The sequence below is a fragment of the Chaetodon trifascialis genome, chromosome 6, assembly GCF_039877785.1.
Source record: "Chaetodon trifascialis isolate fChaTrf1 chromosome 6, fChaTrf1.hap1, whole genome shotgun sequence".
Lineage (NCBI taxonomy): Eukaryota > Metazoa > Chordata > Actinopteri > Chaetodontiformes > Chaetodontidae > Chaetodon > Chaetodon trifascialis.
In genome coordinates, this window is record NC_092061.1 from 24980489 (window position 1) to 25008352 (window position 27864).

Consider the following 27864-nt stretch of genomic DNA (forward strand, 5'->3'; position numbering starts at 1 on the left):
AATCAGTCAGGCAATAGTTCCAACATGCTGAGATGGGGAAAATAACATGTACTGTAGCAGTTCAGAGCTGTAAAGCAAGGATCCCGGTTTCATTCTTTTCTGGACCAAGTCATCACCCTCACCCCTTCCGTTTCTTTGAGAGCAGCAGTAATGCAAGTAAAATAGCATAACACTTACTCCGAGACTGCTACAGCTGATTTTTCCTACGAAGCTCCTTAGACACGGCACCACCTCGTCCAGTAAGCCCGGTCATGTGGGGTCTCCCGCGGAAGCCACCAGCCAGAATGAGAGCTACGCTGGTTCATCAAATTCGGGGATGTCATCCTCACTGGGGAGAGAGTGGAGCCGAGAGGAGAGAGAGATGTGCTGTGGCAGGGCAGAAAGCTGTGAGGCAGTGAGAATGGCTGGAGATTACTGCTAACAGCGAGATAGAGCGGAGGAGAGAGGGAGGGAATGGAGGACTACAGAGAATGGCATTGTAGAGTAATGCAGCAGACCGGTGATCACATTCTGTAGAGAGTGAGAGGAAGCGCTCAGCCTCTCTCTCTTCTCTGTCAATTGCTCACCCTTACCACCCCCCAACTCTTTCTTCCTCTCCCCGTACTGCAGCAGCCATCACTAATCACACTACTGTATGCAGCTTGACACGCAATAACAGTAAGCTCCTAATAGTTGCAAACTACTGTACGTTCATGTCAGTTATTAAAGACTCCTTAAATTATGCACCTCATTAGTGACCAAACACAATGACCCCCTGCTGAACTCCTCTAAGTGAACAGAAGCGGTGTGATCTAATAAGTGGCAGGACAAGGACTCTGTTCATCTACAAGTTAACAAGAGCAATTAAAAAGAGATGCAGGCTCTTGCTTGAAGAAAGAAGCCAGTATAAATATCACATGCTTGAATTTTTCATGAATAGCACTGCAACCTCACCTGAATAAAGCAGCTTGAAAACTGAATTTATTAAAAGGATTTCAGCAAAAGGGGCGCAATTTCTCAATTTCACAGCGACAGAAAAACAATACTTAAAAATACTGCCTGTTAGAGTCATGACAAGATTGATGAATTCATCATTGCATTTGCATGATAACATTTTCTGAAATAAAGGAATTATGAAAGCCTTACGAACCTCTGATTCTATCACATGTTTCACTTTCACTGAACGTACACAGATAATAACGTAACAAACCATATATAGCTATTATTGTAACAGAGTAATGCAGTACATGTCAAGTCATAACCCAACAAGGTCCCCAGTGTCTGACACACTAACTCAACCTCACCTCAGTTTACTTGTTTTCATGCTAATGTAAGCCAAGTGACACGTCACTGTGATACTGACTTGCAAACTACACACACATACAGTGACAGATTACACACACAGTAACAGATGGCAGAACCTAACCTGGCAAGCAGCACTATATCAGCGCAGCAGAAGGGACAAAATGCTCAAAAGGTGAAAGCACAGTACTGTACAATCAATGACTGTTACAGTAATCAGTGGCAGACTGAGAACAAGGCCAGTACTCACTTAAACTTCTCACTGATTGCTAATTAGACATGTCATATCTGTAGTAGTAATGGCGCCATATAAAAACTCTGGCTTGGTTGTATAACAAAAGTGTTTATGTACCTAAGGCCAGGCCAGCATACCCCCATATGCTGACCTGGAATCATTTCACACCTCCACAATTTCCACCTCCACATGTGCTCCCTCCTGTCAGGATTTGATTTAATTTGTCTTTGCTCCTTGAATCCAACGTGTTAATGACATTTTTAGCTCACTTGATTCAGGCTTCTTTGATTCACACCTACAGATCTATTGTAATCTGAAGAAAAATCTACGTCCAGACAAACACACATCCAGGATGAGGCCGCAATTAAAGACTCTCCCACGCAGACCCAGGATGAGGTCATCACCTGCAGCAACAGCATATCTGGCAAAAGCTTTTCAAAGTGACACCTGTGCAAGCCAGTATCTGCGCAGGAGAGAAGTGCAGAATTCACAGAGAAGTTTTCTTATCAATCCTTGAATATGCCTGACAAAAACTGTGCTATGATTAATGAATAGAATTTATGTTTAGCTTAAGCCATGACATAATGGAGTGTGTTGTTGGAGGTATGTGACTTCCCTCAGCCCGACACATTTTAAAACCTTCACAGCTACTGTACAGCCTGTTGTGGTAAACAACATAACTGTGCATCTATAGTAAATGCAATGGTAAAAGTAGACCTGCTGTGACAGACTGCTGCTCCTGAGATAAAAACACTTTCACTAAAGTGTGCGTGTATTTTCCTATGCTACATTAAGTCACATGAGAAAAGCTATAAAGTTAAACCATTAAAAACATTTTACATTGACTTGATATCTTAGTGACTGAGATTTACGGACATCAGTATGAAAAAGGGGTTGCATTTTCACAGTGATTTGGAGTATTGGGTTGAGGCAGAGGCATCATACTGATGTTACCTAGCAACAAGGTACTGTACGTCTCTAAGGCCAATCCCAGCTTATTTCCAAAGTAAAGATGGAAAATTACAATCCTTTTCATTGGATATTTTCACTAGGATGCCACTGTAATGTACGGTAACCAATTGCTTCCGAATCACTTCAGATTCTGCTGACAATTCAAATCTTTCTACAGTGCATAAGCACAGTATTGTTCATTTCAGTTCATTTTAATTTTTAGAAATAGCATATACCAAACAGTATAGCAATGGCAGAAACTGTCAACAGGGGTAAACTCGAATAATCAGAAAGAGCAGTAACTCCTCAGCAGATGCCATGAGCCTCCCAAGTCATCGAGAAGAAGCACCAGTGTAAAAACACTGCCATCCACTGGCAAACACTAAAACACCTACATTTCTGCTTCTTGTGTGTTCTGTCATGTTGGTATGAGGTTAGGGCTATCAGAGAGAAATACTGCAATCTAGAGGTTTGAAGAGCCTGGTTTTGTTACATAACATGGAGCCAAACCTAGCATTAGTTGAAAAAAGGCCGAGTCAGGCCTGTATGACTAAGGGTTGATGTTACATAAGCACAGAACACTAAGTACTGGGAAGTCTCTGCTCCTGTTACTCACTGTAAACTGTCACTATTAAAGGAGCTAGATTCACTGTTTGAGAAAACTTAAGGTTGTTCACTCATTTGGTAAATCAGGCAACTACCACAAGACAGCATGGAAAGCGGATGGTGTGTTGCTCCTCATCAATTTACAGACAACGCTTTTGATGTCGTTGACAATCCATCTCAGACAGACGGTTCTTTATATGTTCTCTGAGGGAATTAGAAGTAGATACTGGAGCTCTGGAAACTGAGTTACAGCTGTATGACTGCAGATAAAAAGAACACTTTTATTTACAAATCCTTACCACTGTCTCCACATATCAAAACAAATCTTACACCTAAAGTGATTGGCAATCTTCAGGTTTTATAGCATCGATCACAGCAATCCCACAATAGTTTTCAGATCTGATCTGTGCAATTCTTTGAACCTGTGCAGTGTAAGCAGTTGTTAAACCCATAATTTTGTGGAATGTGAATGTAATATATTTTTTTTCCCATAGAGGGAGCCACAGTTTATAATAAAGAGAAATGAGGGCCAGTTGTGAGGTTGTCTCCATCCAATGAAGCACAGCAGCATGTTAGACTGAAGTCTATTTATCAACACAATAAGCTTCTCCTTCTTATAGGATGACAAAAAAGTACTTTCTACAACAAAAAACAAATCTAGCATCATACATTGCAATGCTCAGTAAGTTGAAATGTTTTAATACTAAATACTATCCATTTGTATGCTCTCTGATGGGATTATTCTTGTGTTTGACTGCTGTGTTGTAACAGTAACTGTTATCAGAAATAATGTGTGTGATAGAAACTTTAATAACAACTGTCTCTGTCTCTCTCTCTCTGACTGTATTTCTATCTGTCTGTCTGTCTGTCTGTCTGTCTGTCTGTCTGTCTGTCTGTCTGTCTGTCTGTCTCACTCTCCCTCTCTTGCTCTTCCTCTCTCACCCAACCGGTCGAGGCAGATGGCCGCCCACCCAGAGTCTGGTTCTGCTCGAGGTTTCTGCCTGTTAAAAGGAAGTTTTTCCTCGCCACTGTCGCCAAGTGCTTGCTCATGGGGGAATTGTTGGTTTCTTTGTAGATAAAAGAGCTTGGTCTGTACCAGCTCTATATGGAAAGTGTCCTGAGACAACTTCTGTTGTGATTTGGCGCTATACAAATAAAACTGAATTGAATTGAATTGAATTAAAAGCAAGTCACCGCACTGACTGAGTGTGTAATTCTTTGAATAGCACAAAGGTTGTTATTGCTGTTTTTCCATGTATTTGCAGTGAACTCAACACCAGCAGCATTACACTGATAAGGATAATGTGGGCTGCTAAATTCATTCAGCTTAGCACTTTATCCAAGCAGTGAGGTTTTGAAGTGCTTTGAGGAAATCAACCATTATCTACTTTGTGGCCCCCATGGCCCCTGGAGCTAGGGACAGTGGACAAGCAGGCTGTGACCCACTTCTTTTGTGCCTTAATTTTATCAGTTCAAGAGGCTTTGTTTGTAATCATTCATCACCCGTGCCCCACCCCCAACATCCTGGCTCCGTCTCTAACTGTTCATCCCCCACTCAGATACACAGATACACACATTCTGCTGTAGCCTTCATATGTTAATTATTTAACCTTTAACCTCAACTCACACCTAATCCTAACTGTAATCCTAACCTTTCATTCACGCCCTGACACTAAATTAGTATCTGAAGGTAGTTAGCTAGCTCTCATTTTTCTCCCTCTGTGAAAAATCTAATACCCATACACACATCAATAAAAACCACAGGTCCAGCTTGCCGATGGGGAATTTTGATCAGAGTTCTTAATTGAATATTTTAACTTCTTTGGACTAGACACTACCACCTTCATCTTTGGAAGAAAAAACTCAAGGAAAATACGTCTGACCCAAATTAGCCTGGGGTAGTACAATTTAAGGCTGATGGCCTGTGAAGATGAGGCATAACTGAGGTCAGTGTGACATTTCTCTTCTTGTGGAGTCATAGACAGCTGCCATTGATACAAACAGCTACAATGACATTCCCATTAGACTTGTTTAGCAATGTTGTTGTAGTTGTTTAATTTGGTTCTGTCATATAATAAATAATCTACTCACTAAATACTAAGAAGTAAATGTACACAATACACAAGATAAAACAACAAAACAAAACAAAGAATTGGGTATAGCCTACTTAGTAAAAACCCCAGTTCAAGTACGCAAATGTCCTGCATTCATATTTTACGAAAGTAGTGGCACGGGTATTATCAGCAAAATTGTATTAAAAGTAAATTCGGGCGACTCATTATTCAGAATGCTCGATTTCACTGTTACTTAGTCATACATATATGTTTAAAATACACACTATCAGGTAACTGAATATATAACAGTTAAATCAATAAGAAAGTAACTACAAAGTAACTGGTAACTATCACTGTCATATAAATGTAGTGGAGCACATCGTATAATATGTCCCTCTAGAATGTAATGAATCAGTATAAAATGGAAATACTCAGGTACAAGTTGACCACCTCAAAATCGTTTGTAGCACAATAACTAGTCTTGCAGTAGATCAATTACTGCCCATCACTGGAAATATGTAGCAACTGTAAATAATGAAAAATGAATATGAACTGTAAGGACAAACTATTAATAATATGAAACACAGACAAAGGTATCCATCAATTAGTATAACATTCATTCAACATTACCTGTTTTATGTAAAGTTGGGGCTAACTGACAGTGACTCAGCTGTTTATACAAGGCTGACAACGACAAAAACTTATTAATGCGTGACTTTGTCTGAGTTTTTAACAACTAATGCTAGTTAACCTGAAGGCTAGTATCACATTAGTTAGTTTAGGCTTGGTGGGTATGTTAGCATGCTAGCACGTTAGCTGTAACGTTAAGCTAGCAGTTGTAACCGAGCTATGTGTTGCATGTACTATGTTACAGGCAACCATACCCATTTCCAAAAAGTAACATTTCAATTCAAGTAGACTATTATTTAATGAAAATGGAATTTAATTAATTACCTTACTGGCTGTAGCCTCATTTGCATTTGTGCTACATTCTGACCTCAAAAAGTGCGCACCATTAAGGCAATCTTCTTTGGTAAGGTTAGTTTGTCACTTCTCAAGGAATATGGAAAATTAAGTGCGAAAGAAGCAGAGTGAAAAAGTGTCATATTAGCTTTATTGGTAATGTTAGAAAAACATAAAAGGGACTGCAGTTTTCCTTTAAGAAATTATTATTAAATGTAATAAATCAAAATACCCACACAATATTCATCTTTTTTTTTTTAAGCACAGGCGTATGTAAAATGCAAATTTACGGGGTTTTCCAAACATCGCAGGTGCTTTTTGCTTTAACATTTCCGTCGATGTCGGGTGCCACACTTCAGGTAACATTCTGTTCTCATCTCCTCATGTGCTCATTTACTGGACGGCACAGATGTGTGTGAGAGGCACCAAAATATGGCGCTATCATTTTCAGCCAATGGGCTGGCCGTTTGTAACAGGTCGCAGCTGGCGTCACTACCGTGGCGGCAACGCGCATTCAAGACTGGAAAGAGGTTGAGAAGGCATCGGGATCGCGCTCATCTGTTTGGCTGGCAAATGCCTCCGGTGTAACAGGCCGATCATTATGGGGGACCCAGGACCCCGAGACGGGACGGATCATGACCGACCGACCGCTGCGCAGAGCTCACCGTGGCGGTTTATTCCGGGATAAAAACATTTTGTGTGTCCAATAAAAAGCGGCCAGTCCATAAGCTGCAGAGGAGGCGGTGTTTGCTGGGATTCAATCAGAGCCAGAGTCGCGGCTGTTAGGTTAACGAGGAGAGAGGGTCGTGAGGAAACTGGTAAGACAGCACTTTACAATCTAACTGGATCCGGCCCGGAATTGCGAGAACGATGGATGAATTGTCGATTACAAGCCGGTCCGGTCAGCCCAACCCTGTCAGAGCAGGGTGGGTTCATCCGGAGTGAAATCGGTCGGCGCTTATCTGTTGGCTTCTCCTCCGCCGGGCGGCGATGTCCGCTTTCTGCCTAGACCTGCAGACGTCTGCCGTGGTTTCAGCACCGCTGGAGCTGGACAGCGACTGCATGGAGCCCCGGGCCAGCCCTGACGCTCAGGAGCCCGGCGGCGCTCAGGGTCACCCGCTGCGGCACACCGGCTCGGGAGGCCTCGGCATGGCCTTGGAGGAGGAACTGGCCATGCTTACCGGGGAGCGAGACGACGAGGACGAGCTGTCGGACCTAGAGACGCCTGCGGTGGGCCATAACGCAGACTTACAGTCGCTCTTCCGTCAAAAGGAAAAAGACTTGGTTTTAGCTGCTAAACTCGGCAAAGCGCTGCTGGAGAGAAACCAAGACTTGACCAAGCAATATGAGAAAATGCACAAAGATCTCAACGAGAAATTAGAGGTAAACTAAGAAACGAAATGTGGTGAAGTTTTAACGGCCTAAGCCTCTCTCTGGTTTGTTCTCAAAATGCAATGTAAACAAAATGTAAGAGGATCACAACAAATGCTGCCTGTGGAGCTCCACTCTGAAGCTGCCACAGGAAGAGGCTTTCACCTGGCATGATTCCATTTTTATGATAGCGTATAAATGTACCAGTGTGCTGTAAGCTGGAAACCAGTCACACAGGGTGGACTGAAACTTGCTGGTCATTCTGATCTCAAGATAAAGTCAACTACAAGGCCTCTGTCCTAACAGCCAAGCTTAAAAAGGTGTACCACCGTCTGAGTTACATGATGTTGACGGTGAATTCTGTACAGCTGTGCTTTGGCTCTTGTTGTTTTCAGAATCCTTCACACAAGTCAACACGTGGCCTGAGAAAATAACACAAAGGCTAATCCTGTGGCTGTCCAGGGCCTACTGTATCTACTGTACTGTACATCTGTTCAGCCCTTTGATCCATATTCATCCTCGCGGTGCAGCTCAGAGAAATAAGCTGCCTCTAATATCACCCGCTTCTTATCATTGATGTTGTTACCGTTCCTACTGTCCTATTCTAACAGCGCTGGATGTTGTTTTGCTTCTCTTTGATCCCTCCTTTTGTTCGGGCATTTACTCAGACATGAAACTAGTGGCCACACAGATGCCAGCTGCTTCAGCCTTGGACTTCACCATCACAACAACCCCCATCCAAGCACTGGCAGCCGCTGGTGGTGCAGTGCATCTGTCCACTGTTTGTTGCCATCTAGAGAACGGAAAAGAAGCTTCCTATTAGTTGAACTGTCACTCCAGCAGCTCGGGAGACGAGACTAGTTCAGTTCCAAATTACTACATTACATCTCTGAAATTTAGCCTGTCATACTTGCAGTTGTTGCCACTCCTTTTCACATTTTTATGCCTTGTTTTGTAACAAAATGTCAGTTTATGGTTTATGGTGCAATAGTCAACTTTCTTTATTCTTTACCTCATATGTTTTCATGTTAATGCTGAATGTGTATCATCAGCACCACAATCTAGATATTGACTTTTGCCTGGAAGATAAAAAGTTTACAATGGCAATGATTGTACTTGATTGTACCTTTATTGTACAATAACATTATGTGAGGGCATCAAGTTGTCATCCTGAACTTTTTTACCATCAATACAGTGAAATATTTCCAACTTTCTTAGCCTGTTGAAGCACCAGCATCTGTGTGAAGTCTCTGACTTGTCATCGGTTCTGTAAAATGAAGACAATGCTGGACATCCAAGCCAAGTAAATGAAGATTTAACCCTCTCTCCCCTCGTTCACATGCAGCACTTGGAGCAGGAGAAGCATGAGCTGCGTCGGCGTCTGGAGAGTCGAGAGGGGGAGTGGGAGGGCCGTGTGGCCGAGCTGGAGACGGACGTCCAGCAGCTGCAGGGTGAGCTGGAGCGCCACCAGGTCCAGCTAAGAGAGGCTGACAGAGACAAGACCAAGGCCATCAGTGAGCTCTCTGAACAGAACCATAGACTGCTGGAGCAACTCAACAGGGTGAGGAGCCATGTGCATGTGTGCGCGTGTGTGTGCGCTTCAGATGTACTGCGTCAGGTGCGCTGGGCCAGTCTCCATGGAAGATTTAATTAGCGTGAGCTTTGAGTCACTGTGTCACATGGCCTTAATGCTGCTTTAAATGCCCTTCCACCCACTGTGTGTGTGTGTGGATACAGTGTGTGTATACAGTGTGTGTTTCTGCCTGGCCTGGCCTCGGGGCCACTCAGTCCAGTTCAAGTCTGCTTGGCTGACGTGACATAAGATGCTCAGCCAAGTGAGGATTCATCATCCCTCAGGGGGGATTTACCTCCGTCCAGCCTGTCTCTCTCCCTCTGCACCTGAATTATGCTCACTCATCAATATAAAAATGGAGCTTCCGGGTCTGTTGAATCATTTAGAATGATTGGACTGCACACTTATGCAATAGCACTCTGCATATTGACAGGTAATTTGAGTGCAGTTATTATAACAGGCAGAGGAGGAAAGATCTCGTATGAAACACTCAGACAGACAGACAGATAGATACATGCATACATACAGCAATGTTTGCTTGAGGCTGCATCCTTGCTGATTTGATGCACTGCACACACATCAAGAGAAACTGAGACTGGCAGTAGTGCTCTAGCATTTGTAGCTACAGCTAATTAAGCCCTGCTAAGCAGCTCAGTGTAACACCTCAATCTGCTCCATCTACACCAAAACAAGGACACCTCATCCATACAGAGTGGTCACTTTGGTGTAACACTACAGTCGCTCTTCAGTGAACTTTATCTTTGTGAAGCTTGCTAATGTAAGAGAGCCTATTTTGTACTCTTTGAGTCTATAGTTTGGCCTGGATTATACGCTTGGTGATGCGTCACAGTACATGAGCTTGCTTTCCAAGAGCAGGACCACATCATGCTGCCTGGCCTGTCAGAAGGATATGCAGTTTAACTCCTGTAAGACCATTATAACTACTGAAGCAGCATAAACAGCATCAGAGTGTTGTCAGCTGCCAGGTAGGCTGGCAGTGGGTGACAGTGGGAAGTTGCATTTCAGGATGCCCCAGAGCTGTGTGTGCAAAGGTTGACAAGCCTGCACAGGTGCTTTGATAACCCCGTCAGCAGTGCTGTCTATGGCAATGCTGTGATAGGCTCTGCTGCCAGGCACACGGTGCTCAGGGAGGAGCAGGCTCTGTGCTGTTTATTTTAACCCCTAAACTCGTGACTGTGCAGAGCTGTGCTCCCTTTCATCTCCATCCGATTAAATAAGGTCCCCGCCCCATCTTGCCCAAACACCATCATCACATTGCAATCAAGGACTGGTCAGTCACTATATGTCTAAGCAGGAGCATGCACTTAGCATAATTAAACTGCATTTAATTTAATTGAAAGGGGTGTGGGGAATCTATAAAGATATTGCCTGAAAGTGGTTTGTATTGTGTTTTGGGGAGAGCATATCTTGTGGTCTTTGTGAAATTTATGAGACCTAATTGACTGCATTGATCCAGATCTCATGATTCAGTAAATTGGGCAGACAGAGGGAGACCTGCTGGGTAATAGAATAAATGAGGTCAGCCACAGTGCTTACTTTCCCTCTCATTTTATCCTTCTTTCTCTCCGTCTGTCTGTCTGTCTTGCTCTTTTCTCTTTTGCTGTCTCTCTGCGCTCATTACTAAGCAATGGGCTGTGACTAAGTAACGTTAACTGTTTACAGCTCTGAGTGAATGGAGGGAATGTAAACTACCCTGAGGAAGCTCTGCAGTAGTGAATCCACTGGAGGCCTGCCGTTTTCATCCGCCCTCAGTTTCCCATAATAGTTAACTCTTTGAGCAGAGCAGTCTTATTGTGGTCTAAACTGGTCTGTTTGTGGCCTCCTGTAAACCCTGTCCAAAAGTGACACGCTCAAGTGAATATTAGCTTCTTATTGCAGTCCTTTGATGTGCCTGCTGGAAATCACATTTCAGAGAGCGTCGACTGGACAATGGACACATCTGTTATCGACCAGGTTCTTAATTGACAGAGCTCGCGCCTCCACAGCCGCTGGGTTTACAATAACACTAAAACAGGAGCAGATAAATCAGCTCGTGGCTGCCATTGCTGCACCACACAGCAGGACTAATAGTAACTCATTCATCAGTGAACAAACAAGTAAATGTTTTCATTAATAAGTCATTTGAAATTGATTAAATTAATTAAGTTAAATTGTAGAAAAGGAGAAATACATTTAGAGAAAGTAATGAAATAAAATTGCATAACATTTTTTAGGTATTAATTTCAGATTTTATTAATCTATTTCAGATTTTTTCAATCAGCTATATACTAATATCTTTCTATATATATATATATAATATGTATCAGTATTAATGTATGTAAGTACTGCATATATTTATGAATAAGTCTTTTTGTGTCCTTTATGTAAAACTGGGGTAAAGCAAACCTAAAGCAAAGCCTACAACCTAAAACCTAAAGCAAACCTTGGAGACAAAGATGAGATTTAGAAAAACGGTGTCTCCCCTCCTAACAGCTCAGGGACCAGGTCTTAATGGAGCCCTCAGTTGGCTGTGCTGGGATGACCTTGAGAAGGCGGGGCACTCCATAGGAAGTGATGTAAATCATGGGGTAAAATACAACGCTGAGGGGATTAGGCTATAATCCGCGCTAATAGCCTTGCCATATGCATTCAGTCAGGAACCAAAACAACTCCAGTCCTTACTCAACTTAATTAATAACAGCAGGTAACTTAGATATCTGCTCAAAGAAGATTTAAAAAAGTAGTCTGCGCCTCTGTCATCACATCTTATCCCGGCTGACACAAACACCCTGTGGTTATTCCTCTTTGGGTGTGGGTGTGGGTGTGTGCGTGTGTGAGTGAACTTTCCAATACTGGCTGATAAAACTATACATTATATTCAATATGTCCGGAGAAAATCGGTCCCCATTGATCGATGAGCAGAGACTCAGAGGTGTGTGCTGCTCCGTTTGAGTCCAGAGTGTGAGAACAGCCAATCTCCTCAGGCTTAATCTGATCAGAGTGAACCAGCAGGAAGGGGACCTTTCTCTAATTACATTACCACACATGCTCAGAGGGCTGGGGATGCACTGACTCCAGCACAAGTGTCTGCGTGTTTTATGGCCACAGTCAAGTCTACTTCCCTCAGCCTCGAGAATTTACTTAATTAAACACTGGCAGCAGCCTCCAGTGGCTCGTCAGTCTTATTTATTTCAGCCTATTTATTCCATTTTTGACTTGTCACTTACAACACATTAAACAGGTGTAATGTGAACATCCTTGAACGTCGAAGCAGAACTGTGCTGTCCTATGTTGTGTCTGTGCCTCATGAGCACATCACACGCTGCACAGGATTCAGTTTCACTCGTCTTTTTACAACCTCCAGCCGGTGTTGAACACGGTCTCTGGGCATCTGTCCAGCCATCAGCTTCGATCACATCCAGTCACTGGAGCACATAGCGTCTGCCTCCCGTCAGCCCAAGGTAGCTGTTGCTCTGGGCATCAGCTCCCAGATCGGCACCTATTGTCATTCGGAGTATTTGTTATGCAACCGTTTGAACGTGGGGTTGCCCATCCTCCATAAGTCTAGACAAGGCAGTGCTGTGTGAATGTGACGAAGGAAAATACCAGAAGCATTGAGAGCACAAGTCACAGCTCCACCAATCCCACTTCTCCCTGGTTGCTATGACAACCAGAGTGACATGCAAATCGAAACTCCATGTGTTGTTACCATGGGAATGTGCTCCTCAGAACGGCACGAGGATACAGATAGTTTGACGCGAGGCTGCGCCGCCAAAGACCTTTGATGCACCTGCAGTCACGTCTGCTGGGTCATGTGCCACAGACACAGCAGCTGAACCAGCAGGAGTCATTTCCACCGTTCAAGCCTCGACCCTCCTCTGGAAACAGAATGCTGCTCATGTGGACGTCAGAGTAAAGGGGCTGTAAATGAACGTGTCTCTGTGCTTAGCCCTACTTTGCCGCCCTGGATTCTGTCACAGCAGTGTGATTTGCCCCTGTTTGTCCTGCCGTGCTGATAACACTGCATGTGGAATCTGAGGAATTTAGGCAGAGATTAAGTATCTGCAAATCAGGCAGTCTGTGGTCAACTCTGCGGTTTCTCGACGTGATCTCAATCTGTCAGCGCGTTGGGGTCAGTGGGTCAGATTTATTCACGTTTGCCACTGTGACCGGCCGCTGCACTGACCGCACATCTGTTTCCCACACAGCGAGGACAGGATCATGCAGCTGTCACACGCAAACTCACATCAGGCCATTAACTGAAAACCCACTGGCTCAGATAAGTTTTCTGAGAGTAAAACGAGGCGACTGAGACCTGAGACCAACTGTAATTGGAAATAATTCTTAGAATGTGTTCCATTTTTTTAGGGTAAACTAAACATAACATAGATCAGAAAGTTGCCATGGATACTCAAACAAACAATACACACATCCTAATTTCCAGTTGCTCCTTAAAACAGTTAAGTAACATGTTCAGCATCCTGCATCATGCATGGTCCAGTGGAAATGATTTGCAGGCTATAGCTGACATTTTTACCAACACGTATCTGTCTCTTCTCTGTGAAACATCCTCAGAGTTCCCTTGATAGGTCGGAGCACAGATGCTTGAAGTCTCATGTGTTCAGTGGTTGCATTGTACCGTTCAAAAATTTCACTCTTCTCATGTTTTTAATGTGTAATGTTGAGCTTTCTCTGTTTGGTAAAAGGTCAACTCTGGTAAATGCATCCACAATCATTTTGGTTGTACCCTTCATTTCTCTGTGCAGGCCCTTCAGGTCTTTCATAAAATTGTTTAGTAACTTCCCAGATCATGTGTCACCTTTAAGTCTTGAAAACTCGTACATTTCCTGTCCTCTTAGCATTTGTTTAACCTGCTTTGAGTACCAGGTGGAGCTGGCACAGCATGATGAAACTGAAAAAAGCTGCTGCATCCTCTCACTCATCACTCATCATTTAGTGATCCATTCACTCAGTGTAAATGTGTTTACATGTTTTTGAAATGACAATTTAACTGACACTCTTTGAATTGTTCTGATATTGTAAAATATTGCATGTCACTGCTGTTCAATATAATAATTACAAGAACTAGTAGAAGTTATTTGCAGCTGTTATTTAATCCAGATTTAATCAGTATGTAAGGAATAGATGTAATATTCTAGTGTGGTGGAAATTTAGCCACTGTCATTATGGTAATTTTACAAAATCATTTTGTTTGCCATGTGGTACAGTCTTAGTGCTGCATACCCTTAAAATACATAACTTGTAAAAGTCCCTTCTGGAATGACATTGCATTGGGCGAAGGATGATTTATTCGTTTATTGTAAAAAAAAAACAAAAAACAACAACAAAAAACTGCATATGTGTGGTAGTTATTCCTCTTGTATTAGAAACATTTCATGTGGGGAGAACATTTGAGCCGGTGTCATCAAGTCTATTGACATTCCTTAATTACATTTTCACCATAATGTGATTGCAGAAATCACGCAGGGTCACACCAGCCTTGTGCTTCAAGGGTGCTGCATTATTAGTTACTGTTCAGAGTGGAGCTGCAGAACGACAGAGCTGAAGCAGAGCCGTCCTGACAGCCTGCGCTTCCCAGAGACTCCCAGCAGAACACAGACAGACTACAACCAGTGTCACCTAAGGACAGAAGTGAACTGAAGTGAGCTAATGTGTCCGCATGACCAACTGTTGAGCCTCCTCACGTCTCTGTGAGCTTCTTGAGAAGCTGCAGCAGTGTGTAGTGCCACCTAGAGGCTGTACTGCAGACTGATAGAGTTCCTTCTCAGTTTCACAAACCAAGCAAACAAACAAATGATGATAACCTCAGTTCAAACAGGTGGTGATTCTGTTTGAGTTTAAGACTGCTCGCTGCAGTAATAAAAATGGAATTTGTACCCAGTGTGCAGATCAGTCGCTTCCTTAAGTGGTTTTGACATATTTACTATATGTTTGGTCTCCTCAGTGAGCTGTAAAAAGTGAGTGTTTTCCAGGATTTTACTGTTGCCATGGCAGTGATGATAATGTGAATGGTAGCTTCCTGAGTGCAGCTCTATGCTAATGAAGCTCAGCCAGGCTCTGCATGGCCTGATCCTACCTGTCCAATAAGCTCAACTGATGCACTGAGTCTGCTGCTGGGCTGGACCGCACAAACACTGAGCAGTGGACTGTTTGAAGCTTTTAAAAACATGACATTTGGGTAAAATTGGGCCCTCACTGAAAGAGGGAGCAGGGCAGATTTACAAGAAAGGCAATGTCAGAAACACTCAGTACATAGTGAACATTTAGCATGTTTATGCACATGTACGTGTGTGTGTGTGTGTGTGTGTGTGTGTGTGTGTGTGTGTGTGTGTGTGTGTGTGTGTGTGTGTGTGTGTGTGTGTGTGTGTGTGTGTGCGTGCGTGTGCCTACACTTGTGATCAGACTATGAGTCACCTCAGTATGGAAGGGAACACAGACAAAAGAGCTGCTGCTGGGCACTCTTTCTAATTTAGCCGAGCAGTAAATGTAACACTAACAATGTGCCTTAAGGTCAACATTACCATGAACAATAATTAAAGGGCAACGTCACCAATTTTACACATCCAATCTGTTTGCAGGTGGGAGTACTACTGCAAATGTGAAAAAAGTCAGACAAAGTGTCTCCAGAGGGAGCTGTGTGAAGGCTGATAAACTGCCTCAAGTGATGTCACTTGAGGCAGTGTCTGTTGGGTCTGAAGACCTCAGGTTTGAAAATGAAGCTAATCTGGGGGAAGTGAACTTCCCAGTCCTCTGTTGCTCATCTCTGCTTGAGGCTAGCAGCTACATTAGCACCTCCTGGCATTTCAACCAAACTGTCAGCTGTTGAGTTGCACTGTGACGACTTTTATCCCTCTTGTTTAACTGCCCATGGTGAGTCCGACAATGTGACAGGAGTGCTGTGCTGTTCTTTTAAAGTAAGAGCAAACACATTTAAGGTGACTGTGGACTGAATTTTTCTCTCTGTCCTGTCTGTCTGTCTCCATCCAGGCTGCAGAGGTGGAGAGGCAGCTGTCCACTCAGGTCCATTCATTACGGGACGACTTCAGGGAGAAGAGTATGTCTACAAGCCAGCACATGACACGACTAGAGACTCTACAGGCTGAGGTGAGCTGCTATCACCAGCATTTTTCCTTTATGCATCACTTTATACTAATTGCATTCAATTGAATTGTGCTTTTAAGAGCTTGAGCACCCGCCAAAAAGCAAACAAATACAAACCAAATAGAAACAGAAACAGAGAAGTATAGCTCGGTACTTTTGATTTGCAAAAATAATGTCGCCTGTTACAGTTATTGACATTCATCTTGAAGCCTGAGTACTTAAGGTGACAGCGGATCCCAAGGGAAGTTAAAGTGAGACTGTGTAACTTTTTGATAGAAGAAATACCAACAGCAATCATTTAGCAGCAATAAAATGTTCAGTTCAATGTACTCAGGAGTTTTGTTGCTACTCTCTTACTTGGTCTGGTATGACCAGGAACTAATGGCGTGTACTTGCAGTGTAAGTGACTCATCAAGACAGAGCTCGTTTTATGACTGCTCTTTTCTTATATTACTGTTGCCTTATGTTTTAGCATGCTACAGATAATCATTTCAATGGTGAAACGAGATATGAACACACCGCACCTCATCAGGAGGCTGTTTCCAGCTTTCGGTTCCGCTCTTCTCACTCACAGTCTGATGATGATGTCTGTAAAACAGCCGACTAAAGAGAATTTGGGGAAATTCAGGAAAATTCAGTGTTATCATGTATTTACCACTATTTGGTAAAGTTACATAGTTTTACTTTAAAGTTGGAGCTTTTGGTGAAAATGAGTGGAGTAAAGTCCCTCTGAAGGGAAACCCTGCTTTCATGTCTTATTTTTCAGAGGAGGATGATGTTAATCTGACGTGCTAACAGCATTTCTAGGAAGTGTTTGTTCTGTCAGGGCAGTTGTGAGATTTCTCTTTATCTTTATCTCTCTCCTCACCCATTTATCCTTCCTCACTCTCCTCCTCTCTTGGTCGGAGCAGCAAGGGCTAGAAGTGAGTGTCTGTCGGCCAGACTGCATGCTGCATGTACCGCCTTGTAAAATAATAGAAACAAGGATTGCATTATTCCATTAATGTCCCTTGAATTTGCAGTTGTTTCCCCTCTGCCCAATTACATGAGTTGATGATAAGGCAAACTACTGCTATTGAATCTTAAACCTGAAAAGTTATTCTATCTCATGCTGAATGAAGTACTGACTCTTTTGACCTGATGCTGTATAAAAATAATACCTTTACATTTAATATAAAATCCCTGTTTGACATTTCCATTTGGCAATCCCTGTTTCCTGACATGGAGCATGAAAAACATGCTTGGTTGTCGTAGCATGTGATGTCAGCTGTGCCATGCATGATATTTGCCAGATACGGCCTGTCATGAATAAAGGTACCTTCACAGCATAACAGCAATCGAGATTTCCCAGCAGCTTCTCTTCAAAGCTAGGCAGAAAACACCCAGACTGCAGAGCCTGTGCTATAATTGGGAGAAAACGCTACCGCTCTATATTTAGCTGAGATACTGCAATGTCTGGGTGCTCCCACTTTCCCAAAGCTTTGCCTTTATATGACATGTGCTGATGACTAATGGCTTTTTGCCCTGTTTGTATGAAGAGACTAGCAACCCAGAAATATCCAGACCCTGGCAATGTGGCTGCTCATATGGTAGTGAAAACAACTGATCCACATGCAAGCTCCTGCACTGTGAAGTAGGTTACCAGATGTAGGTCAAAAGCAGGAGGGATAAAAATGAACAAGCACTGATGTTTGTTTAATGGGGAAAGCTGCTCAGGCAGCTTCAAGGGAAAACAACTCATGAGGAATAGGTGGTGTTGCTGCAATGCCAGCCTTCAGCAGAAGGCCGTTACACGCGCATGGGAAGGAGTAAGCTGATATCAAGTTTTGCGCTAACATATCACCAAGACATTCCTGAAGACGAGGGTGGCAACTAACGCCTACACCCGTGCTAGGCAACACACATTCTTAAGGCCAGTGGGAGTGCTTTTTAATCTTGTGTAAGAGCCCAGCTTGCCTCAGACTAAGGAAAACAACAAAATTTAGCCTTTAACGAGGTACAATAACTGCCCATCTGTCCGCTATCGACCAGGAAATCTAAACAATCCTCGGTTTCTCCAATCAATGCTCATTCCCTCTGGTGCAGGAACTAACTGGTGCTGTTTGACGTGTTAGATTAAGATGCTGTCGGAGAGGAAGATGGAGTTGGAGCGTCGGGTGCACGCCATGCTGGAGGAGAACGAGCTGCTGCAGAATACGGTGGATGACCTCAGAGAGAGGACGCTGGTGTTGGAGAGGCAGTGTCATGAGAAGGACCTACAGGTACAGACACCGATGAAGGATTGTTAGATCTCAGACCTTTGAGGAATAGCTACAATCTAATGTGAGTAAATGACCTTCTACAATGGTACTCTTTGAGTGTTCACACTGCTGTTTGTCCTTGAAGTAGTCAAGTGAGCCTTCAGTCCAGAACAGGTACTTACTTTGTCCTATTAAGTCCCAGTTTTGAATCCTCCATTGTGTCCAGTTACGGCAGAGCCAGCTGGAGCTCCAAGAGGTTCAAGTGTCCCACAGACAGCTGACTGCCCGGCTGGAGGAGCTGACGGAGGAGCACAGCCTCCAAAGCCTCACCCCGCACCCGTCCAGCCTGCTGTGTGAGATAGAACAGAGCATGGAGCAGGAGGAGCAGGAGCAGGAGAGAGAGCAGGTAGCTCCAGAAGGATCCTGCTTGTCTGTGGAATCACTGTCAAAGACTGTTCTTTTCTAAACACTCCCCCCACCCGCCTGTCTGTTCAGCTGCGTCTTCAGCTATGGGAGGCCTACTGTGAAGTTCGCTCGCTCTGCTCCCATCTCCGGGGAAACGACGTCACGGACTCGGCGTTGTCCACCGACTCTTCCATGGACGAGTCCTCGGAGACGTCCTCAGCCAAGGATGTGCCTACGGGAAGCCTTCACACCGGCCTGCTAGAGCTACGGAGGCTAACACAGAATCTGTTGGATGGCAACGAGTCCACGGTAATTAACTGCACGCTGGCAACTAGTCAGCACTGTCAGAGTGGCCTGTGTTTGAAAAAAGGTGACCTAACTTTATCTAACAATGTCCCAGGAAGAACTGCCATTTGGAGTAACCCCTCCTTTATTTCAGTTCTGAAGAAAGAGTAAGTAAATGGACAAGAATACACACAGACTGAACAAGTTACAGATACAGTAAGAAACTCTGCCAAACCATCCACTGCTATACAGTATTAATCACTTAGCTAAAGTAGGATCCAGTGGTTGCCACATGTTTACCGTCAAAACACACACCTGTCTTCAGCTATCAAGGGTCATAAATCACTGACACTTTCATAACTAACAATACTGAACAGAACTGTTAACTCGGGGTTTGTGACCCAGCAGTTTAGTTTTTTTCAGGATACAAAACCCTCATTCTGAACATGTAGCTATAGTTACTTAGAAGAACAAACATCAGGTAGAATTAGATACCATGAAAAACAGAAAAGCAATCAGAAAACTTGAAGATATTCTCTAAACACATCAGATTTCAAACATTTAACGTGCCCCAGTCAGTTGAAGGGGTGTGATGCCTGTGGTAGTTATTGTGGTGGTTAAGTAGTTTTGTAGAGTGTATAAGCAGTTGTGTCCTTGTTTCCTTTTAGGAAGTGTTAAAATCCTAATAAGAGGAAATGCACGTTGAAGTAAATCTACATGAATCATTGGAATCTTCATTCTCCATATGTGTTGAATTGTTTTGTGTTACCACAAAGTTAGCTGACTTAATAATGCTTCCTCTGTGGACCTGTTCTACAAACATAAACTGTGTGTGGCAGCAGAACATGCATTGAGTGTGTGTTGTGAAGTGGTGTGTGCTGTGTGCTGAAAGGGCTCGCGGCGCAGTGATGAGGAGGCTCTGGAGGAGCAGGTGAGGAAGCTGGGAGAGGAGCTGAGGGAAGTCAGAGAGCTGTACGAAGCTGAGCAGGACAAGACACGCAGCAATGAAGAGGAGGCGCTGCAGCTGCACAACCAGGTCCTGTCCTCTGCCACGCTACCGCACACACGCTCACACATACTCATGCCGTGCATGGAACACGAGAGATCAGGTGACACATGCAGAGGTTAATGCGTGAGCAGGAGGCATTAATCTTCACGGCGAGGCCCTGCTGCGAAAAGTGTCAGACAGCCCTTATTAATTCAAGATCACATCCGGCCTTTCTTGGCGGAATAACACTGCATTAAGGAGTGCTCACGTCTAAGAATAACATTTAAACGACCCAGTGCTGCAGATGTAGTCCTCGCTAGTTTGTGTGCCGGTGTGAACTTGATGTATGTTGTTTGTAATGTAGGACATCGCTTCAACCTTGTCTTCTCTCTGCCAGGTTAGCTCACTCTCTCCTGTGGGTCTGAAATGCCATCTTACATGATTTACATCAAATATGCTCCACACACACACACACACACACACACACACACACACACACACACACACACACACACACACACAGATCAGTTATTTTCTTCTTGAACTGGGTCAACTAACCATCAGTCTCAGACATGAGCACCCCTCCGTATAACGCTGACATCAGAGACCGGATGCAGTGTTGAAATTGAGGCCAGTAACTCACACTGCGTCATTCTCCCGTGTGACCTGCAGATGGCGCTGCTCTCCGTAGAGATGTGCTCTCTCCGGGAGGAGAACGAGCGGATGAAGATGATGGCTGAAATCCGAGAACCCAGCGAGCAGCTCCAGAGTGCCATCAGAGACAGAGACGATGCCATAGCCAAGTAGGATCACATCACAGATGCAAACATGCAGGATTTCTCAGGCAGCTAAGCTTTCTTCATCAATGTAGCGTCAAGTTTAAAGGATAAGTCCAGCTTACATTCCTTAAAAGTTTGATAGGGCAAGAAACACGAGGACTCAGACACTGATTCAGAATCAGAATTGCGCTTTGCATTTGCCCTGTTTGTCCCTTTTCATCACTTCGATGCAGGGATTAGATCGATCCACATTACAGATGCAGTCAATCTCTGCTCTTGCTTAAAGACGTAGTTCGACTAGGATGTTCATTTGACAGAGTCAAGCTTATTTGCTTTCTTGCTGAGAGTTAACCATTAAATATGAAGCTACCACCAGCGGTCAACTGCCTGAGCTTCAAACAACTAAATCCTCCTGGAGTCCTGCTGTCACCGTGGGGTTGTGATCATAACGAGTCCATGAGTGAGCTTTTAAGTGCATGTAGGTGGATTTTGTTACCACTGGACAGAGGCAGGCGAGCTCTTCCCCCCTGTTCCCAGTCAACCGACTGCTGGCTGTAACTTTATATTTACAGAGGAGAATTGTGTTGATCTTCTCTTCCAACTTTCTGCAAGGAATTGATTATGTGTGTTTACCAAAGCGTTGAACACCATGTAAGCGAGCTGAAGCAGCGTCTCGCTCGGGCCTTCGCTCCGTGTCGATGTCACTGACTGACACGCTGTCTGTGTGTCTTGCAGGAAGAAAGCGGTGGAGATGGAGCTGGCCAAGTGTAAAATAGACATCATGTCTCTGAATAGCCAGCTCCTGGACGCAATCCAGCAGAAGCTCAACCTGTCACAGCAGCTGGAGGCTTGGCAGGTGGGTCAAAGGTCACATGTGATATATTAGCGCAAGCCTGATAGTGTCTTTGTAGTATTTTGGAACAGCTAAGGTTGTTGCATAAATACTTTGTAAACGTCTGGATGAATTCTGCATGAAATCATCCAACTTGAGATGAAATCAGTAAACTGAATATTATATAATGTATAAGGGAACTTCACACTAACTTCTAGAAGAGCGTGTCCATGTTCTTCCCCTCCATCTAACTTCTGTTCAATGTCTATTTTAATCTGTCCACAAACACTAAACCACTCAATTAACTTCTGAGGGCGTAAGTCAGTCGCCTCTCTGTGATGGGTGTCATTAAGCAAACATACTACGTATATAGCCTTTGAACACTGAGTGTGTGCGTGCCTGCATGTGTGAGTGTGTGTGTGCTCCCTCCCTCCCCTCCCTCATCTGTAACTGGCGGCTCTTTCCTCTCTCTTTCCCCTGCCCACAGTTTGCCTCCTCAGGGCTCTTTACTGTTTGGCTCTTGTGGTTTCTGATCTAGTGGCCTTTCTCAGCTTCCGTACCACCCTTTGTCCCCTGTGGTACCCCCCCCCCCCCTCCTGCCTTAGAGGTGAGCCCGAGCTGCGCCATCTCGCCGTTTCACCATGCACTAACCCGACTATGCCATGCTGCGCCATTCCATGCCACAGTTAGCCGATTCAGAGGAAACGCCCATCCCAGCCCCCCTTTCTCTCCGAAACCATCAACCACCACAGAGAACCATCCAAACCCACCACCCTCTCTGTCCACCTGCCTCTGTCTCCTCTCTCCATACACCTGTATCCCCTAAAGGAATGTTTTTAGGAGACTGGTCCACAGGTCAGCTTACCTGTTAAGAGATGAGAGCACAGACACCAAAAACACCCAGGAGATCATAATACTTTATTTATGCCGCTGTGTGTTGAGTGAAATCAGGCGACATCCACAGTAAAAAGACTAACCTTTTACTAATAAAAAGTCTGTATTCTTGTACTTGTTTTTAGTCTTTCATCACACACTGTTTTAGCAGCTTATCAGAGCCCTCTGGTGGCCTCATCTTTAACTACCAACGACAAGCCTGGCAACGTGTTCCATCCGCTGGTTAGGTCAAAGTCTCAGGAGTCACAAGATGGTTAACGGGATAGGACAGAACACAAAATATGTTTTTTTTTTTTTCAGACTTTGCTCTAATGTTTGCATTTTCTTGTGAATAACAGAGTACTTTTACCTTCTCAGGCTTCTAAGAGCAGTTCAGATGTCTCAATCTGAGGTCACAGTGTCACTAACTGAAACGTTTGAGAATAAACTTGTAAATAAACTTACAGTGACCCTCTGAACAGCCACAGGGCCTTTTCCTGGAAAGAGAAGTGACATCATAAGGGCCTGTCAAAATCAATTTTTAGATCTTCATTCTTTTAGTTTTGTGCTTCTTTTGCACATGTTCCTAAATAAAGGCATCTTGTTTGTGCCTGGGAGCCACTGAGCAGGTCAATCTGACCATGATCATGTTCTGGGCTGCATATCATTTATGATTACTTCCTATTTTATTGAGAGATATTAAGTAAAAAGATCTACCAGAGGTGAAAGGTGACTGTGGTGTCTCTGTAATTAATACTGAACAGGTAACTTGATCAATGAGTCTGATCTCCCTAAAACTTCCTGCAACACCTCACCGTACGCCCCCTCTGTCCTGTCCTCCTCTCATCTGTGTTTTTGTCCTTGGCTTTAGGATGATATGCACAGAGTGATTGACCAGCAGCTGATGGACAAGTACCAGGACGAGTGGCGCTCGGCCCCTTCCTCCCTGTCAGGGTCGTCCAGGGCCCACGGCGGCCAGTCCTCCAGACGAGCTCACCGCATCTCTGACCGGGACAAGAGACTTTTCTCTTTTTTCAAAAAGAGCTGAGCCCCCTTGGACTGGCCCTGAGCACAGCAGACAGACAGAGACAGACAAGGCGAGGGAGAAGGAGGGAGTGGCATCACAGCACAGGGGTAACAACACAGCCAAAGACAGGCAGCGGCACACAATGAGGTTTTTTTTGGAGGGGGGGGGGGGTTCATTTTGCACTTTATGTGTCCCATTACTCTTCTCCTCGCTGATTAATTGGTGACTGCTGACATGAGAGATAGAAATATAAGAATAGGACTTCCCCAGAGGCTTTGGCTTCAGCCCCTCTTCTAGAAAGCTATCAGTCTTACAGAATATGAACAGGGTCACAAAGTTTACCTCCAGAGAGGAAGGTTTCCTTGTAGTGCCTACGACCATCTCTACTAGCCCACTGCCAACTCTGTAGAGAGGGAACTTGATGTACAAATGTTACTGTATGCATCCCAGTTATCAGGCCAAGGAGTCTGGGGAAAGACAGGTGGATGTATGGGCCATTGCAGGGTTGTGGCAATAGATGAGCATAGCAGGACAGAGCTGCACAGAGCAATGATGCTGCAGCCTGCCCACGTGTGATCTCTCAGGTTTATTCATTTGTTCAGGGGGTGTTCACAACATGAGGCGACAGCTTGATGCATGAGGAACATGAGGTGCTGTATATCTGACAAAACAAAGGACAAAAAGAGGGCATATTTTCTTATTGACAGCCGTGCAGGTTCTTCATCTGACAGTGAGGATTTAGCACGGCTCAATGCCCCAAAGGCCCAAACTTCAAATCAAAGTGAGAAAAAGACCTTTAAAGGGACACTCCAGCGATTTAGCATTGCACTTTAATAAATATTTTTATATAAACAATAGATCAAATAACAATGTGTGATCTAAAAAGGGGTCACTCATCGTCAAATGCACGGGCAATCATCACCCAGCTGTGCAGTTCCCCTCAGCTCTATGCAGTGTTTCAGCTTTTTTTTTAGCTCATTGTTTTGTTTTTAAATCGGACTCCTGCTTGTTCCCAAAGTAATGACACATATCATCATGCTCCAGTGTCATGCATCATTCTGAAGTGAAACAGGAACAAGCTTGAAGATCCCTAAAATTGAGTGAATGTATAAAAACCAGCACCTTTTATTTGGGCCAGCCTGCGGTGAGCTCTACGAGGCCTTCATGTTCATCTCCGACATCTGAATAAACCTCTGGGTGATGCTGTTAGTCCAGGTGGTATCATTTTCCCACCGTTCACTTTGTTTTTAATATTTAAAACATTTCTCAGAAAGGCACTGTCCCAACATTGTCCTCACGATGTCAGTCATCTTCCTAGTTGACCAAATGTTCAAAATGTTTACTTCAGCTTGTGAAGGAGGAAGAATGACATAGAATGCTTATCAACTGTCAATCGATCCAGCTCAACAATAACCTGTTGAATGTCCGGTCATCATGAGGCTTGTCCGTGTGCAGAGGCTCCACTAAGCTTCCTCGGCAGTGGTTCAACACTAATAGAAAAGGTCTACCTCCATTCTCATTGCTTCAATACTTCATGGGCACTTTGATTTCTTAGCTGCCGGGCTTCCGTTTTAGGCGACATATCTGTGACTCCATTTGTAATACAGCATGTGTTGACCTGAAATCTCTGAGCGTGAATGACTCACGGTGTGGCGCGGTGATGTCTCATGTCTGTCTGTGTTTGTACTCACGTCTAATGCAGCTGTGCAAACCTATGCAGGTGTCTTCTTGTCGTCTCAGCTGGTTGTTGGGCAGGATCAACCCAAAGAATGATTTTTATAAAAAGTCGAATAGGTTTGGACAAAATCGATATATTTATAAGAATGCATACCTTTTGAATGAAAATCTTTTTTTTAGAGAGAAATATACCTGTACATTGTTTTTTCTAGGCTGTTTTTTTTTCATGTGTGTCCAAAACAGTGAGCAGGAATTCCACTGGTGAGTTGGATGTTATCATGTATAAAGGTGTTAATTTGACTGGTTGGGTGTGGCATGCAGTCGAGCTGGCGAGAGATTCAGGAGCAATTCTGAATTTCATCCAAATCATTCATCAAAATGATGCATAATTTACCAGAAATAGCTCAAGAAGCCTCGTGAATCTCTGTGATAATCCAAGAGTGCCCCATAAACTGCACACTCAGCTGACACTTCTTAGTAGCACTTCCTGATATTATAAGCAGCCCTGTCCAAACACTTGTAACAAACAATTGTAACCAATTTCTTATTGAATTGTTAATAGATTGTTTACTAATGCTTTATGGATTTGTTGTGAGGCATTAATTAGAAAAACCTCTGAGTTGCCAGATTGTAAAAAAATCTGTTGAGTCAAATCATTAAAGGAGTATTTTGACATTTTGGGGAATATGTGTATTTGCTTTCTAACAGAGTTGGATGAGAAGATCAGCTCCACCCTCATGTTTGTCTGCCATGTATGAATCTGCATACAGCAGGTGGTTAGCTTAGCTTAGCTTAGCTAGCATTAAGCTTGGGAACACGGGCAAACAGTTAGCCAGGCGATCTTCTTACCTAACTCTCCATCAGAAAGTGAATGAAGGTATTTTCCAAAATGTTGAACTATTCCTTTAATAGTCATCAGTAAAGGGTGTTAATTCTGCACTTAAAAATGCTCAGAAATCTGTAATAAAGAGTCAAGAGTTTATAAGTTCAAACAAACCAACAGCAACAGTTAGTAAGTCCTCTGTAAATATAATGTTAATATCTCTTCTTACACTAGGCGAGACAAAAGTCTGCGTTTGGAAAGAAATGAATCCATTTGTTTTGGTCCACATGCTCTACAGTCCTTTCTGACGAGTTCAAGAACTAAACAGACTTATCGAGTGAGGGAGGATAAACACCAGCTGCAGAGATTTTCACAACTTGGACACCCAAAATGTACATTTTTTTTTTTTTTTTTTAACCAGGAAAGCCTGACTTAGATTAAAAATCTCTTTTTCAAGGTTGTCTTGGCCAAGATAGGCAGCACTATCGCCAAGTAACAGAGAGAAATCCAGAAATCTGAGTTTAACATAAACGCAATGGGATTTCTTCCCAAAAATAATAAGAAAAAATCCTTAAAATGACAGAAAATGTATCTAAAACCATAAATAACTTACCAATTCAACACAGCATCTTAATCACACATCAAGACTTTAAAGTAGCTCAAACATGAGCAGCCAGAGGAGAGAGCGTCCACTTCCTGCAGCACTGATCTGAATTCACAGAGACAGCAGACCTTTCAGTTTTAGGTCTGACTGCAGAAGGTTCCCGGCATTCGTTAATGATTCATTAACCTTTAATTCAAACATCAAAAACTTTGCCTTATTAGGAAGTTCTCTCACTGCTCCCGTTCCTTCCTCAGGCAGCAATAAATGGAAGGTGGAAAGTAGGTGTATCCAAGAACTTGTACTTTGGGACTCCCTCCATTGGCTGATGGACAGGTGGGGACCAGAACCACAGCTGCCTGCAGCAAGCTTGGATTAAACACCACTCACTGCTGCCATAACCAAACTGTAATTTGTCTCACTTCATGTCACTTTTTTGTTGGGAACAATTCGCCGTAACATGTTTGTTTCTGTCATAATTGCAGTTTCTGTTTCTTCTTTGACTGTTTGTATTGTTCAAGACTGTCGCTCTGACACGGTTGACTGTACTGATTCATTTTGTGATTGAAAGCATTTTCCAGTCGGCGTGTGCTGCGTGTTTCTGTGGTAAACATCCTGATGCTGCTGCTGTGGGTCCAGTGTGTGTGTTGCAGTGACAGACAGACATGCCATTGAGTGTGTTTTCTGTTGCTTGTCTCCACTTGGTCGGATGTTGTTTTGGAATTTAGTGCTTTTGGTGGGCTCATTGTGCTCCGTGTGAGTGCTTCCATTCACCACTGACTTACGGCACTGTTTCAGTTACAGAATGCTTCAAACTATTCAAAATATTTATCATGCAATTTTCTGAGCATTTTGGGGATTTTTTTGTACAAATAAATACTTTACAATCTGCTTGTCTCCCCTGATTTGGCCATGAAATACGGCCGCTTTCCTTCTCTGGTTCTCATGTTGACATGTTGTAAAATAAGCTGATGAGGCTTCTTAACTTTGTGCTGAAGACAGACAACCCCATCGTGTGCAAAGAAGAAAACAACAGCAGGGAGAAAGGACCCAGCAAAAGTTTTATGACATGGAATTTGCACAAAATGTCACTACATGCATGATGAGAGGAACATGCAGACTGAATGAGCAGCAGGTAGAAGCTCAGGTCGGTCATAGGACAAATAATTCAACAACTA

At 43.6% G+C, this 27864-nt stretch overlaps 2 protein-coding genes across 11 annotated transcripts in view; one reads left to right on the forward strand and one right to left on the reverse strand.

Moving 5' to 3' along the window:
* The window catches only part of LOC139332873 (citron Rho-interacting kinase), a 40330-nt gene extending 39795 nt beyond the window's left edge, over positions 1-535 (reverse strand). For all 8 annotated transcript variants that reach the window (XM_070965016.1, XM_070965012.1, XM_070965015.1 and 5 more), the window contains exon 1: positions 178-535. The gene's annotated coding sequence lies outside the window, so the exon portion shown is untranslated. The remainder of the gene's footprint in view (positions 1-177) is intronic.
* A 6114-nt stretch (positions 536-6649) lies between these two features.
* On the forward strand, positions 6650-27577 carry LOC139332655 (BICD family-like cargo adapter 1). 3 transcript variants are annotated; one of them, XR_011602295.1, is made up of 12 exons: positions 6650-7473; positions 8807-9022; positions 16043-16159; positions 17068-17079; positions 18271-18417; positions 18623-18802; positions 18892-19110; positions 19979-20122; positions 20747-20877; positions 21589-21709; positions 22173-22292; positions 23430-27577. XR_011602295.1 is itself a non-coding variant. In XM_070964712.1 (11 exons), the coding sequence occupies exons 1-11, from the start codon at positions 7081-7083 to the stop codon at positions 23604-23606; spliced, it is 1857 nt and encodes a 618-aa protein (XP_070820813.1). In that variant the 5' UTR covers positions 6650-7080; the 3' UTR covers positions 23607-27577. The 3 variants fall into 3 exon arrangements, 2 of the variants coding, with proteins under 2 accessions (XP_070820813.1, XP_070820814.1); XM_070964712.1 differs by lacking the exon at positions 22173-22292; XM_070964713.1 differs by lacking the exons at positions 17068-17079; positions 22173-22292.
* Positions 27578-27864: the final 287 nt, after the last annotated feature.